Source organism: Dreissena polymorpha, chromosome 16, assembly GCF_020536995.1.
Source record: "Dreissena polymorpha isolate Duluth1 chromosome 16, UMN_Dpol_1.0, whole genome shotgun sequence".
Taxonomy (NCBI): Eukaryota; Metazoa; Mollusca; class Bivalvia; order Myida; family Dreissenidae; genus Dreissena; species Dreissena polymorpha.
The window spans coordinates 11,847,147-11,866,691 of NC_068370.1; the positions used below are offsets into that span (position 1 = coordinate 11,847,147).

Below are 19,545 nucleotides of genomic sequence, written 5' to 3' on the forward strand. Positions count from 1 at the left end.
AAAAATAAGACATGCTTGTGCATGCGTTCATACGCGTGCATGCGTTGGCGTGCATAGGTCTTAAGGTTTGTACTTCCATCCCACTTCCTTACTTACACGTCACAATCATGTCATCACGCTCGTACACAGGACCGTTACTATTATTGATGAGTAACGGTAACCTTTCACTCTGCGCTTGATATGCGATAATGGTATACGGATAACGTTATCAAGTACCATATTCATAATATGGGGACACTGTTCGGACAGTATCAGGCGGTGTTACAATAAACGGACAAATAAACAGTTATACATATTTAAATTCATTCACATAAAGAACACTCGCATACGGAAGTTACAGTTACTGAAGTTAACACACTTATCTTCAAGCGAGTGGCGTCTGCCTGCCTGTCAAAGTATATGGGATGCCATCTTGGGATGGTTTATTGTACAAAGTAAGCGCACCGGAAGTTCTGCGAGCGTTAACGGCGCGACCGGATATCATCATAGAGATCGAGATGAGCAGCTTTTCGGGGAACATCGAGCAGTGCGAGCGGCTCGAAATACTCCTTATAGGCGAGAAACTAAGGTAAGGTTCACACCCATGCACTTGGACACTGCCCGTATGTGTGTTATACTCTACCCATCCAATCGGTTATTTCTATCATCGTTAACAGTAACTATTTTTATTTGAACTACATTCTTAGCCGTTCAAATGTCTTTGTGAAGGTTTGTGTAAACTATGTGAGTGAGATCTATATTTAAGTGTGTTTGTTCATTTCAGGTCTTAAATATCTCTCAAAAAGCACGTCGATATCAATATAGATCGCGGTGGTGTAGTTGATGAGGTGTCCGCCTAGCGATCGGGAGTTCGTGGGTTCGCTCCCCACTCGGGGAGCGTTCTCATTATCTCCTCCATTGACACCTAGTACTGGTTCTTCCCAGGAAACAGACTCGATAATGTCCCTCTGCCTTTAATGCTCTAAAGAGCGCTTGGCAGTAGATAGATAGATATCAGTCAGTCAAGCATATGGGCATTTACTCCCCCCCCCCATAATGTAAAGAATATAGAAAGAATATGTCATTTCTGTCCGTGTATATTAGGTCAATATTGAACAGATTAGGGCATTTCAGGGAGTATAGAGAATATACCGGTATGCCACATTTTGATCTCAAACCATGTGTTTCCTGTAATAGTATCAGCTCTCAGAAACGAAACCAATACGGACCCCCATTGGGGATATACTTAGGAAAGTATTTCACAAAGTCTCCGCGCCATATACGACTCCCAGTGCGGATATAAAGGTCATATAAATATGTTTTATTTGTCAATATGCGGATGCTTTAGAAAATTACAAAATCATAATCGCAGCGTATGGACACAATTCAGTTATATGTATCTGTATTTAAAGAGAATCTCTGCAAGATGGCGGCATGATACAAAACCGGAAATACCATCTGCGCACGTACCGGAACTGCGTGGTGGGACGGGAACTCCTGGACTGGTTGGTGAGGAACAAACACTGCGAAACTCGTCAGTGCGCGCTTGAAGCGCTGAAGGTCCTGCAAGATCACAATATCCTCCACCATGGTGCGTACTTTGGATGTTGCGTGTTGTAAAATATTTTTGGTATTATATATAAATTAAATTCGCAAAATGTACATAAATGTATGTATCGTATAGTTACTCTACGTAAAATGTATGCATTAAATTAACGCCTCAATACATCGGAATCCTTACACGCTTTAATGGAAACTTTCGGAATAATGATGGGATGGTAAATTGGAAACTAGAATTAGTATATCCTTATTATATATAAAGCAAACCTCCCTTAAACTCATATGCTGCAAATAGTAAAAATACAATACATGTTTTAATAACGGAAACCTTTATGAAAATATATCGATAAACAACAGCAAGGCATTACATGTATAAATAATATTGAATAAAACTGTTATGTGCATTCGATTGTAAGGCTGTTACGCTATAAACACTGCAAAAACATACATATGGTTAAGAAATCACTTCGACTTCCGCTTCAGTGTGCGACGACCACGATGTGAAGGACGATGTACTGTACTACCGCTTCCGGCGTGACGACGACACTTACCGACAGTTCCCGAACCTTGATCTCTTCTACACAGCTTTCACGCTCTACAACGGGTGAGTGGAGTTTTTTTTAATGTGCCTTTTCAGTGAACAGCGGCATTCAATTAGTGAAAGGAATTTTTGTCGAAATTAAAATATTTATATTTGTCATTTTATTGAAAATGTAATGATAACTAAATAGTTTTTTTCCATCAATAAAATCGACGTACCACTTGCAGTTACTACTCTTGACATATGTAAAAGCATGTAAATTAAAATGCGCTCCCTTCTGACCCGTCAGGCTGTCCACCCGCACCCACGGGATCATGCGCGCCTACCAGCAGGACGGAGAGCTTTACCGGAGCGCCTTCCCGGGGGCGGAGTTTGTGGATCACGTGATGCAGAACGGCGCCGCCGGAAGCCGCGAAGAGGGACTGGCACTTGGTCGTAAGCTTCTCGAGAACGACGTTATAAGGCATGGTAGGTTTTAATAGTGTCCTGGTCATATTAATCTTAAAATAATATATACTTATCTTACAATAATATATACTTATCTTTAAAAAATGTATACTTATCTTAAAATAATATATTCTTATTTTGCGCCATCAACAGATTTTGATGGATATTGCTGCAGTGCCTGTGTTTAAAAGTAGTGAACCCATCGGAACAAACTCATCAAGTTAGTTTAAACAAACATCTGCATACATATTTTGGAAAATTTCGACAATGTGGTATGCCAATATTAATTAGCGATATTTAAGACTTAAACTATAGTAATTAAAATACTGCGAACGTGTCTAACATTAATTCCACTATAAGTTTACTATTAATATTATAGGACATTCAATAATAAGCATCAGTAAGTGTTTATACGGCGTTGAAATGTCTTCAAATACGTACATGTGTATTCATGGTTCTAAAATACTTGCCGTGAGATCATTTAACTCAAAAGTTCACAGTTTAATTGTGTTTTTCTTATTGAAATGCAATGATAATAAGCGTTGAATGACAATAAAGATGTACGCACATAGCACGAGTATCCAGTTTTATGGCTCGCACTATGATGCTTTGATTACACGCGTCATGTATTTCTTTTAGGGGACGAACGGACAAATAAGGAATAATTAAATGTTATTTTATTCACGGTATCAAGACGAAATAAATTCAGTATTGTAGGTGGGGGATTAAGGACAGTGGCGGCATTAGGCAATGCTCCAGTTTAAGTATTATATTAGTTACATATGCATATTTAAAAATATCATCGTGGAGTAATCGTCATTATTTTTCATGAAGTAAAAAGGATAAGAAGTATAATAGATATTAATGATTTATGTACAGTATCGTAGCGAATACTTCTGTTAAATAAATTATTTAAGAAATGGCTGTTGCGCGATGGGAGGATTTGTGTCAGCAAGAGTTTAGAAAATTATCTTATTAAACAGGTAGAGGCATAATTTAAAATTAGGCTCGTAAAATAAAATAAGTCTTGTTACTGTTTAAGATAATTTTTAGCTCGGCTGTTTTCGGGAAAAAAACGCGGTATGGTCATAACCAGCTCGCCGTCCGCCGTCCGCGTCGTGCTAAAACCCTAACATTTTGTTACGGTTTTGAACATTGGCTCTCAAATCAAAGTGCTTCAATCTACAACTTTGAAACTTCATATGTAGCTGCACCTTGATGAGTTCCACACGCCACACCCAATTTTGGGTCACAAGGTCAAAGATCAAGGTCACTGTGACCTCTAAATTAAAAAAAAATCTGACAAGCTTTCATTTATTCACAACTGCAACCGCTGCCGAGCGTGGCACCCGATATGCGGTGCTCTTGATTTTATAACTCTTGCAGACACGCAACTTACAAACGCGCAACAGTCATTTTTAGCCTGGAATGGTTTACATGTACATAAAAATATGCACGGATGGCTAATGTACAAATAGTAATTCGACTGCTGAATTTTAGTAAAAGACGGATTTTCATTGAATTACAGTAACAGACGACTTTCACTTCCGTGACGACAGGCGGCTGCTCTACCAATTTACAGTAGATTTCGCTGGCCGACGGCTTCTGTCGGATGTGTTCAACTACGTCGGCAAGGGCGCGTGTCGGTCGGTCGTCCCTCGCGACAGGATGAGGTCTTCCGTCAGGTTGAGCCAGTCCAAATTCTTCACACCAACATGTACGTAGTGCTATTACTGTTTTTAAACAGGTTCTGAAAAGGTCATATAACATGCATGCTTACATTGCCAAAACGCAATTGGTCACACTACGTATATGAAATATAGTTTCGAAATATATTAGTGTATGTTTTAAAAGACTTGGTGGTGTATTGTAACATTTAGGCATACGTCATTGTCGCGCGCAAACAGAACAGCATATCTGTTTTACTGACGAAAATGTGATTGTGGTCTTGTAAAATACGCAATTAAACTAATTGTTTACGCGAAACGTTTTTTAACGCATATATTTATACTAGAGCAGTGTCCGTCCGTTGAAAATTAACAATTATTTAAGATACTCAATATCAATACTTAATATCCGTTTCGAAATTACATTACATTTAACTTAAGTTGCACGTTAACAAATTATTCATGGACAGCTTCTCCGAGCAACACGCCGGAACAGCGCCGGAAACTCGAGCCCGTTGTATCTTGTCATGCGGGGATCCCTAGTGACGTCATTCTCGATGTCGACAGGTCACGAACGCACTCGGGAGATTCCGGAAATGACACGGACAGTAGCGAAACAGCGACGGATACGAGCAGCTTTCGTTCAGGTAAAACAATAAACCAGAGGTGGACATTTTTTGGCATTACTAAAAAAATAAGAATCCAATACCCGTTATGCATGTTTTGACAAACGTTTACGAAGTTGAAAGAGACAGTTCAAACAGCGTCGTTAAATCCGGTAGTTAAACAATTATGTACATCTATATAAAGTTATACAGATGAACCTCACATTCAACGCTGAAGAACGGTCAAATTATCAAATTGTTAACTGATACATAAATGGACCAGGTATCCCAGATACATTTTACTAATTGTCTATAAAATTAACTCAATATCCGCCGATACATATCAATGACGTCATGCGCATGCGTTGTTCACGTACTAAGTGACGTTATATCTCTTCGCAGTGCTGTTACGTCATGCGACCGTGCACGAGCTACTTTCCCCCGACACGCCGTATGTGAAAAAGACCATCAGGGTAAGCCTATTGTGTACCGTCACTCTTTACACGAAATATTTCCTGATTACATCATACTATAGGCCTATGGGTTTTCCTTATTACCAGAACACGGGGACGATACAATATATTGTTCAGTCATTTAAATAAAATAAATGCTTTAAAACTTATTATTATTCTAGTTATAGTAAGGTATGGCGACACACACTCTCAAATAGAAAGTATTCTGTCGCCGTTATTTGATTGTCTTTTTGTTGCATTGCAGGTACAAAAAAAGATTTAACCCATTTATGCCTAGCGTCTAGAAAAAAGGCCTTGGCAAACAGCGTAGACCCAGATGAGACGCCGCATGATGCGGCGTCTCATCAGGGTCTGCGCTGTTTGCTTAAAGGTATCTCTGTAAGAAATATTCTAAATATAGAAATTAATATACTAGACATCCCTAATTTTGGAAATAAATTGATCCAATTTAGAAGGATGGGAAAGTCCACTAGGCATTAATGGGTTAAATTTGTATTATTCTTATTGGTAACCGTATGGATTCAATATCGTAACATATTTCCAACTTCTAAGGTCCGCAGTGACCCCGTGGGGTACGGGTTCGTTATTCGCGGCTGTAGCCCCACCTACGTGCAGGCGGTTGACCCACAGGGACCCGCCGCTGCAGCGGGCCTCAAGGTGCGTAACCTTGGCAACTGGTCGTGCTTGTCGATCACGATACATTGTTACAATGGCTTTATCATTTGTTTAGCCAAAATTGTGGACAGTTTCCATTACTTTTTTGACTTGTTTGTAGTTGGTTCTGCTTCAAAGAAGCACGAAATTTGTATTATTTCAATGCAGTAAATTACATAATTCTTTCGATCTCCCATATAGACACCAAGTACTGGTTCTAGGCCCAGGAAACGGACTCGAGAGCATTTCAAATAAGCAGAAATTACTTTCTATGCAATCGAGCTAAAATAAATAGGTTTAAACTAATTACCTAATTCTAAATAAGCGGTGAAACGCGACACGTTCACATAATGCTCAACAATTTAAAATGTGTATCGTAATCGTTAATAATTTAGTTCCAGATGAAAATCCAGAAATAATTTGTTGATAGTGGTGTTGCTTTTATACAATTTACCGTTAAAATTATTTCTGTTACTAACTGTAGGTCCGTCAGTACATTTACTCAGTAAATGGTCAGTACGTGCTGACCAATGACCACAAGGAGGTGGGCAGCAAGATATTGCAGAGCGACAGTCACGTCACACTGGTCGTCTTGACGCACAAACGTGACTCAATATTATGACGTGAACAGAATTAATGCACCGTTATAACACACACGCGGCCAAATCTTAGGACATCAGAAGGGGGAATTCAACGTAACACGACACGGTGTTCGTCATGGAACCGAAATGTGACATAACCCTTAAAAGTAAGAAGAGTGAATACACCGGAAATACTAAACATTGTTCCTCATGAAACATTGACGATCCTAATCGTATGACTTCAAGAGAGGGAATATACCTTAAAACGTCGCGCCGTTCTTAATGACGCATGCGATAAAATAATTTGACGTTAGAGAAACGTTTACCAGTGTAAATGTAGAAAGTGACGAAATTTTCTGACGTCAGATTGGCGAGAACACATTAAAACGTCACGAATTGCATCATAACCCAATTGCACACACACACTTTGAAAATGAAGTGTAAACAATTAATATGTATTTAAACGCTTTTTTTTACTATGATTGTACACTAATATGCAACTAATTTGATATATTCTACAAATATGGACATATTCGATATGCTAAGCCTATCGAATGCACAATGATGCAATTGTTTTATCAATTTTTCATATTGTACTTACTGTTTACAATATTTTAAGATAATTTTTGTGGGACAGTTATCTATGTTTTACTATTTTCATTTTAATCACTGGTATGTAGCCTGGTATGTAGCCTATGCCAAGTCTTCCTATTCCTTGTTGTTGTAATTAAGTATTTATCTTCGAATATAAATAATAACATGTATTGTGTTGTGTACTCCATATTTGAGAACACGCTGACTCACAGTTAACATAATTTTATATGCATTGGTATCAGTCTGTTTTACTATTTAAGTTTTCATTTTAATCACCGGTATGTAGCCTGGTATGTAGCCTATGCCCAGTCTTCCTCTTCCTTGTTATTGAAATTAAGTTGTTATCTTCGAATATAAATAATAACATGTATTGTGTTCTGTACATATTGTCCATATTTGAGAACACGCTGACTCACTGTTAACACAATTTTTTATGTATTGTCCTCGGTGGTAATGAAAAGGTCATAGACCGGACGGACTCGTATGACTTGAAGGAAAGAACAAACACAATATTGTTGATTGAAAACGGGCATTTATTATAAAATGCCATAAAAAAGATAAAAATAGAACAGATTCTTTCCAGAAAGGCATAATGGGTGGTAAAAACACGCCACGCGTATATACACATACAAAAACATGAATTTGAATGTGATGACGGCGGGAAAAACACGCCCAAAATAAGTATAAAAGAAAAATATTTGATGCGTATAACAGTAAAATAAGAAACAAATGTGTTTTACACACAGGTAAAAACATACATAGTACGGGAGTCAAAACCTTATGGCGGAGAAGGGGTGGAGGTGGGTTGTTAATTTCGACCATATTGGATTCCTCGTTAGTCTAAAAGGATACAAAGGGCCACAATGGCCAACACTGAATTTGATTGGTCAAAAGAGCCCATGTGACCCCACACTGAGGTTATACACAAGTAATTAAATATAAGGCTTGAACCAATATAATGTTCAACAATTGAGAAATCGTACAATGACATAAAATCTTTTATGTGTGCATAAAATATTATTTATGTATTGTCCTCGGTGGTAATGAAAAGGTCATAGACCGGACGGACTCGTATGACTTGAAGGAAAGAACAAACACAATATTGTTGATTGAAAACGGGCATTTATTATAAAATGCCATAAAAAAGATAAAAATAGAACAGATTCTTTCCAGAAAGGCATAATGGGTGGTAAAAACACGCCACAAAGGGGACCGGAACGGGAACCCCGCCGCCCATGAAGCAAACACAATTTTATATGCATTGATATCATCATTTAGGATGAAAATAACTTAAAATGTATATACAAACTTCATTGTCTTTGTACTTCGCTTACAACATCACAAATACACACATATGTATTCATGTAGATATAATACATAATACAATTCAGGATGAAACTGCGCAATTTAAAACTGTACAATAAGTTAACAGCAAAAAACATAATCTATTGTGTATTTTCATTGATTATCATGTATTGTGTATGAAAACAACATGAAACAGATAACAAAACATGCAAGTGGCCTTGATGGCTCTGAATCCCTCACATGAATTCAAATACAGTTATCTTTGAAGCATTAATAAACGTTTTCATTCCATATAGGTAAATCAAGTCACAAGCATGGCGGGGCTGTTTGGACCACAGAGTCAAGATTTGAAAAAATTAAGAATTCTTCTTCTTTAGATGTTATATACAAAATACCAAGCCTGTAGGCATACGAAGGTAATAAATCTGTGAAGGTGAACTATGAAATCGTAATCAACTCAGGAGTTTAAGAGGGGTTGAAAATAGAAGTTTCGTGGCCTACAGATGTACGTTCAGACAGACGAACAGACGAGTGCATTTTTTGATTCTTCCAACTACATCGTGGGATAATTTTATAATCCGATAAAAAAGAATAGAATATTATTAATGCAGGAGCACAATCAAATCTGTTACTTTACTTATCAGATTCAATTCATGTACATGTGTACCAACAGCTACACAATAGTTTATATTTGGACTGTTATTGTGTCAAAGAAATCATTGAGGTATGTTTGTAATGTCTTTTTGTAAAAGTCTCTAAAATTCTGTTTTGGAATGGAGAGAAGTCGCTAAAGTGAAAACAAAACAGTGTAGCTCTAGACCGATTAAGATGCAAAAATATTATAAGATCCACTAAACTATAGCGTGCCTATCATCTTTTATAGGATTTGCTCCATCTTTTGCCGGCTTTTTGTTCAGGTTTACTAGCACTTGTCGTCTGCTCTGCATTTTGTTCTGTGTGCAGGAAGTCCCAGAGTAGCTTTGCATTCTGGGTAGTACCCATAATTCCTTGAAGTTCCTCCATTGACAAGGTACACAACTCCGCAATGTCTCTCACTCTATTCATTATATTCTTGTAGTTCTTAAAGTTAACTCCTGGCATTCGTATTAACATGTCCTAAAATAATGGAAGTACCAGTAGGTATGAATAATTTATCTTCAATAAACATACAACACAAATGGTAGGAATATCAAATGTTTCTGTATGTACAGAAAGGTGTCCAATATAAAAAAACACTATAAATGCTTTTCTGTCATAAACGTTTTTACTGTTACAGACATAGAGATGTGTAATGGATATGATGCGTTACAAGTAACATACTGTCTGAAACAGCTTTTCAATCCTTTTTTGTCAGAGTCACCAAGTATTTTTTCAGCCATTTTCCAAGGATTCTAAACAGCTGCTGATCCTCATAGTTATCAAGCTTAAATTACCAAAATAAAATTGAAGAACAAAAGCCATACCTGAGGTGTGTGATTGTACCTGTCTGACCAGTCTATCCCCTCAGCAAGGGCCGTAACTGCTGCTGCCGTAGCAGCATCTGGCTGCTCTTTCCCTGCCTTGGGAGAGTGGAGCACAAAACATGAGTACAATGAAAGCCATACATATGTAGTGTTTTTCCCAGGAGGGCAAAGGGGCATGGCGCATTACTTTCAAAAAGGGCATTTTAGCGCGCAGTTTAGGCAAAAAAGGGCAAAAACGTTCCATGTTATTTGCTTCACGAAGCAGTTGTGGAAAAAATAACATATAAACAAGCACATTTAATGGTAATTGATGTATTTAACTTACTATGATATATATTAATATATTTACCTTGCAATGAACATTTAAGTTCCATGCTGTTTCAATAAACTGTACAGCACGACAAACATAATAAAGCAATATATGCATATGAATCTGATTATACACAGATCCACTAACATATAAATGAAACCATGTTTGTCTTATCCCATTTTCTAACAATAATCTCGACATATGTTTAAAATAACATTGCGAGTAAATTGATCTCTAACAATATGCAAACACTCGTTTCCGTGACATACATCCACCGAGTAGATTACAAATAAATAAATTATGTTGTTGCTATCTAAAACATTTTTATGCATCGTTGATTATCAAAGACATTTCATTTATTCCTTCTTAATGTATAATCTCCATCGTTAGTTCGATCGTTTACGACGTTATTTGCCATTTTTGCCGAGTCACAATTTAATTCTGTATAGTCCGCCATGTTGATAAAATGTCAAATGATGTAAGCGACAGGTGCGCATAGCAACGTTAAATCGTATAGGCGATTAGTATTTTGTTAAATTGGTATACGTCTCGGTAATTATTTCAATAATTAGATCTAATTATCTTAAAGACGAAATCGATAAAGAATAAATTTGTTCGTGAATTTAAAAGTAATTATGCGTAAAAAATATGTTTTGATATAACTGAATAATGCATGCAAAGCACAATTGCCACAAGAATAACATCGAGTTTTTCATCAAATGTCTCCGAAGTAATGATTATATCGTGGAGGAGTACACATTGCCGAGCGAAAAGTGCGCTTGGTATAACATACGGGTAGCCTCTGGCATTATCGATTGATACTGACACGGGGTTTTTCACGCATGACTAATTCACAGCTTTGGGGCAGCCAGTAAGACCTAATCGAGCACTGTTATAGATTAAATCTGCTCAATTAAATATAGTCGATTAGACGTTGACGCCTCTCGAGTAAATCAAGCACAGTCGGAGAGTCACAGACAATCAAGGAAGCTGATTTTGCGGACCAAGTTAGATCCTAAGGCAAATTTCGTGGCGAAATTTGCCTTTGAAAAAAAGGGCGCGTGGCGAAATTTGCCTTTAAAAAGGGCAGCGTGGCGATCCGGGAGGGCGGCGTGGCTTTTCGCCACGCTAAAATGGGCTGGGAAAAACACTACATATGGCTCAAGTCCTTTCAACTTTAAAATCAACTGATGTAAGAGATGATAAAATTAAAGATGATTGAATATTATATAGGGCTTTACCAGTAAGAAAACATGTTGTTTGCATGTGTTTTTTAAGGAAAACAACTTAAATACTGATTGATTTATGTTAATTTAAAAGAACTCATGGTTAATAAGTTTAATCTCCAAATTAATATTCCACTTTTAACCTTCAACTGTATACATTATTTTTGATCTGGGGGCAATATTTTTTTGTAAACCTCAATATGCTTGCAACGTTATTTGAAAATCCTAATTGTTCTAAAAACTATGCTTTTACTTTTGACCCTGAGTTTTGACCATACTGGCAACACTACTGTCACTTCTGCACTACTCTTTGAAAATATAGATTTACATTTAACCTTGAAAAATTACCTCAAACATGTTTTTTATATGATACTCTTCTTACCACTTTTGTCACTTCTGTAAAGTGACAAGAATTGTGCAGTCATTTAAAAATCTATCCATAAGAAGCGTTATGCTTTGGACTAAGTTTTACCAGTAGGAGGAATTTCTTTATCCCACATTTGGCAATTTTTTTTGGAAATCAATTCAAATGCAAGCAAACTTTTGCTCAACACAAAATCTGTTCCGTCTGCCTGCTACTTATAGCAATCCTGCCGGATTGAGCATTCCCATAATATGGCTAGTGCTAAAATCACCATATAAAAAAAGATGCAAGTAATAAAACTCTAACACACAATATTCTCTCAACATGCTACCTTGAGTTCCTCAAAGATCTCTGCAGAGGCATGTGGACTCTGACACCACAGGATGCGAAGGTTTGGGAAGTGGATGGTGAGCAGGGAGAGGCGACTGGTTGTCTCCTGCATAGTCACGTCACTAGACATCGGGTACTTGCCCTGAAGACATTGCAGGCTTCTTTGTTGGTTTGTTTTCATAATGTCTTTTGCCGTATTATTATATCAGGGGGGTCATTTAACTTACTCTTTCTTATTATAGTTAATTATTCTTGGTAACCTGGTTTATAAGTACTAAGTGCACATTTATGAAAGCAATTTATAACTGCCTTACTAGAATCCAAGTTAACTTACCAATTATACACCATGTTTGTATACAAATTTCCAGAATTTATCAGTTACCCTACATTAACAAACATGAGCACATTGAACAAAAAAATTCTTAAGACAATTTAATTTTAGACTTTCTTTGTTTTACTAAAAATGTATTAATACATTAAAGAAAACGAATCTTAAGGTTGAACAATAAGAAACAATGTAGACAACTAAATTGCTGCTAAATGACCAAACAATTAGTATCGTCTATTGGAAAATTGTGTCCATAGGCCAGCACCTGTATAGAAAACGGCTTGCTGGGGTCGAACTCAATGAGCAACATGGGTTTCTTGTAGTATCTGGTCATGGAGACACACTGGTTGTACAGGCGGCCATTGTTGAGTGAGCCGATCAGATCTGACACGCTCTTCCGCTCTACACAGATCTCTGGCGTCAGAATATAGTCTCCCACCTAGCAGGCAAACATGCGGTAAATGATCATATGGCCGATGAATCAGATATGTGTTTACTAGCAGGGCTAGACATTAACTTTTGAATCCACTTGTCCGGTCAGACAAGTACGATGCTCTCCGGTAATCTTGCGCTGTTAAGGGACAGTTGGTTTAAAAACATGTTCTTTTGTAAATTGACAACATAATATCTACATTAATTATGAAAATAAGAAGTTCATGTGCTTATTAACACAAAAATATTTGATAAATTAAGTAAAGAACTTTCCGATTTGATTTCAAAACAAACATGACTCACCTCATTTTTAAACCATCACAGTGTCTGGGAATTTTGCGCACTTTGTGTAATGACCTCATTTAGGCAAAATTGTTAACATATGGTTTCCAATTTGTGACAAAAAATATTCCAGAAAATTATTTAAAAAATCAGTTTGTAAAACCATTCAAATTTAATGTGGATTACTAGTGCTTTTCTTCACTACAAATCAACAAATCTAGTAATAGTGTACAATTAATAAAAAAAGTGCCGGTATGCATGAAAAAAATGTTTATGCATAACAGGTTTAATTTAACCCCAATCATGCTTCCATAATTTACAGAAAATATGAAAACTAGGCCGTTTCGCATGCGGAGATCATACCAATTGTGGTTTGACAGAATGGCGGGAAATGTCGTCTGATGCGATATATTTTCAATGGTAAAATATACCATAACTGATCGGATATTGTGCAACAGAATGCTTAATTACATATTGGATTTATGAATTCTTAATTTAAAGTATGAACACACTAAAGACTCCAGGGAATGTGTGATTCATTTCGAATTTATCGTATGCAGGTTAGTGTTTACGATACATGTACAATTTATAGGGATGACGCAACCGGTGTTAAAATGTAATGATCGGATTTTATTTTGCATGGAATACGTACCTTTTAAATCCTATAATTCTTAAAAATGTGAAATTCCATCTTTCATTACTAAAGAAAACAAGTCGTCTGCGAAATTCGCAACTGCGAAGTGCGCAAGATTACCGGACGCGCAAGATTACCGGACTTAACTGTAGACCAAAATTTCACTTGTCCTGAACAAAAAGCAACTTGTCTTGACCATTATATCTTATTCTGCTCAGCGTTTTCGCTTCTTTTCGTAATTACATTTTGTTTCTTGGCGACCTTAAGGTATTTAAAAAAAAATCTTGTGATTTTGAAGACGAAAAACCAAAGGAAAGCAGATTTGACATTTTTAGCAGACAACATTGTACTAACGAAAACAAACCACAAATGGAAATGATGTCGTAAAATCATTCTATACATAGAGATGACGTCACTACGTTAATTATCTTACGTTAATTATGTGTAAATTTGGTGTGTATCGGTGTCGTTAAATGCATATTCTTTACAAGGGAGAATATTCTTGTTATCAGGGCAAAGAAGATTGTTTAGGGTTGCTTCCTTTGTGAACAGTACGGTGTAGTATCACATGGAACAATGGGAACTAAGTAATTACATTATAACGACCACTTGTTCCGTCGGACTAGCAAATTCTTTATTTACCTGTCCGGACTAACAAATTGGTTGTCCCGGACAGTCGGACTATCGTTAATGTCGAGCCCTGAATAGTCCATTATAGTCATACTGAATAGCTTACACTTGAAAATTGAACACTTAGTGTCATGTAAAATATCAGCAATCACAATGTTTCTTTAACACTTAGATCTACTTTCAGCTTTGATTTCAACGTGTAACATGTAATATGCTGAAGACGTAAAATTGTGTTGTTAAATGTATGTAGCTATAAGCCTTGTTACATATTCATTTAACATCAACAATGGTACACCAAATCTGGTTAAATTTGTGTTAAACTCAATTGTAGGCTTTTATAAAGCAATTGCTGATGTCAAACATTAATTTTCTTTACCAAATATTTTAATCATGTACTTTTTTGTATTCTTATTTGCAGCTATAGGCTTATTAAGCAAGTAAGGCTGTGTTATTCTTAATAAATGTGTATTGAATTTTTATACTCGGAATAGACAGATGTTTGTAGTTATAAAGCACCTTATTGCTTAAGTCACAGCGCAGTTGCAAGTTTTACTGTAACTTCTTATAAATGCACAAGTTTATTTCCTGAGCTTGCCAAAACACCTAAACATACACTGTAGCTCGGACGCCGATGCAGCTGCAAGTAGATTGGTTGCCTTTTTATTGAAAAGCTAATCAGAAAAAAGATAAAGCACTTTTGCAATAAGAAAAAATAATGCAGTACCTCAAGTGTTACTGGCTCTATCTCAATGCCACGACGATGTATGAGAGATGGTAATTCACTACGAAACTCTCTCATATCTACAATAACCTGAAGGGAAGAAGGCAGAGAAATACTTATTTATATACACTAATATATACTTATTAAGAAAAATGTGATTAATTTGTTTAAAAATAAACCAAATTATTGACATTTTAAGTTTGTTGGTCTATTCCAAGATAGATATGCATGTAAATGTATATGGGTTTACAACGACACAGTTATTCTTTAAGATTTTTCAATTGAATAGTCTAGATTCAAAGCCAATTACACATTTTCTTTCCTTATGGCATGAGAAAGTTTGCTGCAAATGTGCCGAAACATTTGTAATCCTAAAACAAATGATGTGTTTGTCAGAAACACAATGCCCCCTACTGCGCTGCTATGATTTTTTTTATGATTATATCCCTTTATTTTTTTTTATTTTACTTCCCTTGTAAAATTGATCTGTACCTGCGAAATGATACATAGAAACAAATTTTCTAAAATAAAATTCATTTAAATTATTAAATACTTACCTGCAATCCCTAGCTATACCTTTTCAAGGTGGGTTAGCTACTCCAGAAATCTTCAAGCGCCGGGAATCGGCCACCTCTCTAGCTGAAAACAGTTCAGGTTAATCATAATATAATGTAACCTAACCGGAAATCAAGAACCGCAACTCATCTTCCTTTTTTAACTTAATTATGAAAATATTAAACGATTAGCGGGGAGGGAGGTGGGACTTACCGATAGCAGGTAAGTATTTAATAATTAAAATGAATTTTATTTTAGAAAATTTGTTTTAATATCATAAATACATACCTGCTATCCCTAGCTGATTTTGTAGCTGAGGCGGGAAGGTTCGTATATATTTTCCCATCACAGCAAAACCCATAACAGGTTTTTCAGCCAGAGATAGTAGAACAATGCCCTCATGTAATCTTCATTAGTACAGTATTGTACTTATTTCCAGATAGCGCCAGCACATTACGCCATGGAAGAAACTTCAGTTTGAGCCACAACAAGAGGACCAAACATATGTAAATTGTCTTGTTGACACTCAAGAGAACGAAGATAGAATGAGGAAAAAGTGGTCGGATACCTCCAGAAGGCAGCTTTTAGCACTTTCGAAAGTGGAACATTATTAATATACGCCCACGAAGCCGAAAGAGCTCTTAATTCATGCGGTCTAATCTTAAACAGGGATAAATCCATAGATGACAGAGAAGAGTAAGCCTTCCTTATGGTCGAGGCTACCCAGCGAGAAATAGAAGCCGCAGACACATCCCCCTTTTAAGGGAATGAAAAGTCTCTTACGAGAACCTCAAATAGACTTAACTCTTTTAATATAGATCTTCAAAGCCCTAACTGGGCAAAGAATTTTCTCATCATCATCATGTCCACAAGTCCTAGAAAGACTTGGAACTTTGAAAGGTTTAGAAGCCACAGAGGGGAGTTGATTTTTAGCAAGGAATCCTGGTTGACTTAACAAAGTAACAGATCCATCTGAGGAATCAAAACGAAGATGACCATCCTCGATAGACAGAGCATGAATTTCACTTCTACGTTTGGCTGAAGCCATAGTAAGCAGAAACACGGTTTTCCAAGTTAGGAACTGTTTAGAAGCCTGATTAAGAGGTTCATAGGGAGCCTTGATAAGCGAACCTAACACACAAGCTAAATCCCATTTAAGTGCAAGTGTACGAAAAACGAGACGTTTGAGTTCCATAGCTCATATAAGTTCCGAAATTGCTGGAACAGCACATACTCGTGATGACTTAGTAAAGGCCAAAGTATGCGAAATCATAGATCTGTATCTTTCGATGGAGCTAAGAGAAAATCTGCTATACGTCTAGCAGAGGGATTGGGGGGATCAATCTTCCTTCGAATACACCAATTAGAGAAGAGTTTCCAACGAGCATTATAGACTGCTCTGGTGGACTTCCTCCTTGCAGAAGCAACGAGGGTTGAAGCCCTGACAGAAAATCGTTTCTTCTGCAGAGATTGCATGATAATGTCCAAACGTGTAAGTGGAACATTGCTGGATCCACATGTAGTCTGCCTCTTTGAGACAGAAGATCTGACCTGTAAGGGAGATTCCTGGGATGATCGTACAGGAGACTGAGAAGATCGTTGAATCAAGCTCTCCTGGGCCACCAAGGAGCAATCGGGAGTATGCGACACGCACTCACCCTGATTTTCGCCAATATTTGGGGAATCAGAATGGGTGTGGGATAGGCGTAGGCGTCCCAATCGAACGAAAGCGCGTCTACTGCCCACGCTGCTGGATCGTACACTGGACTCACATACAGTGGAAGCCTGTGGTTGTGTCTGGTCGCAAATAGGTCGACCAGAGGATAACCGAAAATGAGAAAGATCTGATTGGTCACTTCTTGATGAAGTGTCCACTCTGATGGTAGTAACTGGTGTTTGCGAGACAACCCATTCGCCAGGGCGTTGAGGCGACCTGGAATATATTTGGCCAGAAGAGAAATATTGAGCGTCTTGTAAAGAACAAGTAATTCATTGGTTTCCAGATACAGGGAGTGAGAATGTGCCCCCCCCCCCCCCTGTGCCTGTATGTAAGTAACAACTGACGTGTTGTCTGTTGACACCATCACACACGAGTCTCGAAGACGTGACTGGAAATGAGATACTGCTAGAAAAACTGCTCGTATTTCTAGATTGTTGATATGTAGCTGTGACTCCTGATGAGACCACGACCCTGAAATTATCAGACTGAGTGGTTCCAGATGAGCACCACACCCTTCATTGCTCTCATCCGTAATTAGAAATAAAGAAGGTTGCGGAGGAAGAAGGGGTGCTCCTGCCAAGAGATTGTCCTCGTCTAGCCACCACTGAAGATGAGGTACTAATTCTGGACAAAGTGGAATCTTTGTAAACAGATTGTCCGGAGACCATTTCCAACACGCTGAGAGGTAAGGCTGAAGAGGACTCTGGAACAGACGACCCAACTGCACAAAGCCTGCTACTGAGCTCAGGATACCGTTGAGAGAGAGGAATTCTTGAGCTGTTATATGAGATTGGGACAAAACCCATTTGACTTTCAGCAGAGGGTCTGATATACGTTGACGTGAAACTCTGACCCGATTGACGTGAGTCAAAAAAATTCATTCCCACGAAAGTGAGATCTTGAGAAGGAATGAGATCTGACCGGACCGGTCCCCGGTTCTCTGGACCAGTGACCGGACCGGTCCACGGTTCCCAGTGACGTACCGGTCATGACATGACCAGCGTTGTCACCGGATAATAACCGTATGGCGGGTGCCAATTGGTCTGGCATTGGTCGATGTCCTTGACCTATGCCATCAGGCAAAGACCGGCTGACGGTTGTCGCCATATGGTCTGATGTTGATCGACTTTTCGATGGTAAAGTACGATCGCCATCTTGCCTGATACAGGGTGACTGATGCTGCAATTTATCATCTGACGCCTGTAAAGTCACCGGGCATAAACGATCTGGTGAAGGTTCATCTGGTCGTTTCCTGCTCAAAAACGTTCTGCGACATATTGCTTTTTGCCAAATGTCGTCGTCCCATGAACTACAAATAGAACATTTATGGTCAACCGTACATAAAGTGCATGATAAACAAGTGTTGTGGTTATCCCAAGACGCTTTTAAGTGATCACAAACGCCACATAGTTGAAAACTCATTCTAATTTCTGCAAACAGAAAATAGAAAGGAATCTAAGCAAGAAACAATATTTTGATGGATAAAAACGTAAAAGACGGTATATAAACTCTACAAAATATAGTCAATACTTTTTGACTAAACCACGAAAAGCACGTGCACAAGTGCACGAGCCCGTAGAAAAACCCGGTAAATCTGAAACTAACACTATTTACAACGAAATTTAAAGAGAAAAGATTTCTGGATATAGCAGAAATGACAAATTATGTAATTTATCAAATCGGAAACCCAAAACACCGCGCAGAAATGAAAGAAAACACCAAATTCCACAGGAGCAGAAAAATGGCGGTCTGTCTCGGCGTTCTCCAGAAAAGGAAGATAAGTTGCGGTTCTTGATTTCCAGTTAGGTTACATTATACTATGATTAACCTGATCTGTTAACAGCTAGAGAGGCGGCCGATTCCTGGCGCTTGAAGATTTCTGGAGTAGCTAACCCACCTTGAAAACTTATAGCTAGGGATAGCAGGTATGTATTTATGATATTAAAATTATCTCCCTTTAACGCTTGTTACTTCCCTTGGATTTGTTTTTTTACCTTTGACCTTAAAGGATAACCTTGACCTTTCACCACTCAAAATATGCAGCATGCCAAATACCAAGTTGAGTCAGATTGTGTAATTATTGACTGAAGATCAACTAATATTGCAAAAGTTATGGCCAATGTTAAAGTTTTTGGACAGACGGA

The 19,545-nt window shown here is 37.7% G+C and overlaps 2 protein-coding genes across 4 annotated transcripts in view; one reads left to right on the top strand and one right to left on the bottom strand.

Moving 5' to 3' along the window:
• Positions 1-202: 202 nt before the first annotated feature.
• LOC127862127 (DEP domain-containing mTOR-interacting protein-like) lies at positions 203-7,271 on the top strand. The gene is made up of 9 exons (XM_052401115.1): positions 203-568; positions 1,392-1,570; positions 2,023-2,143; positions 2,370-2,548; positions 4,056-4,244; positions 4,665-4,841; positions 5,202-5,272; positions 5,825-5,929; positions 6,411-7,271. Exons 1-9 carry the CDS (start codon positions 405-407, stop codon positions 6,546-6,548), a joined length of 1,323 nt encoding a protein of 440 aa, XP_052257075.1. The 5' UTR covers positions 203-404; the 3' UTR covers positions 6,549-7,271.
• Positions 7,272-8,932: 1,661 nt separating this feature from the next.
• The window catches only part of LOC127862128 (DNA repair endonuclease XPF-like), a 36,924-nt gene continuing 26,311 nt past the window's right edge, over positions 8,933-19,545 (bottom strand). For all 3 annotated transcript variants that reach the window (XM_052401116.1, XM_052401117.1, XM_052401119.1), the window contains 5 exons: positions 15,130-15,216; positions 12,693-12,866; positions 12,101-12,241; positions 9,870-9,965; positions 8,933-9,522 (listed from right to left, as the gene is read on the bottom strand). In XM_052401116.1, the coding sequence (XP_052257076.1) occupies positions 9,277-9,522; positions 9,870-9,965; positions 12,101-12,241; positions 12,693-12,866; positions 15,130-15,216 (744 nt within the window). In that variant the 3' untranslated portion in view covers positions 8,933-9,276. The remainder of the gene's footprint in view (positions 9,523-9,869; positions 9,966-12,100; positions 12,242-12,692; positions 12,867-15,129; positions 15,217-19,545) is intronic.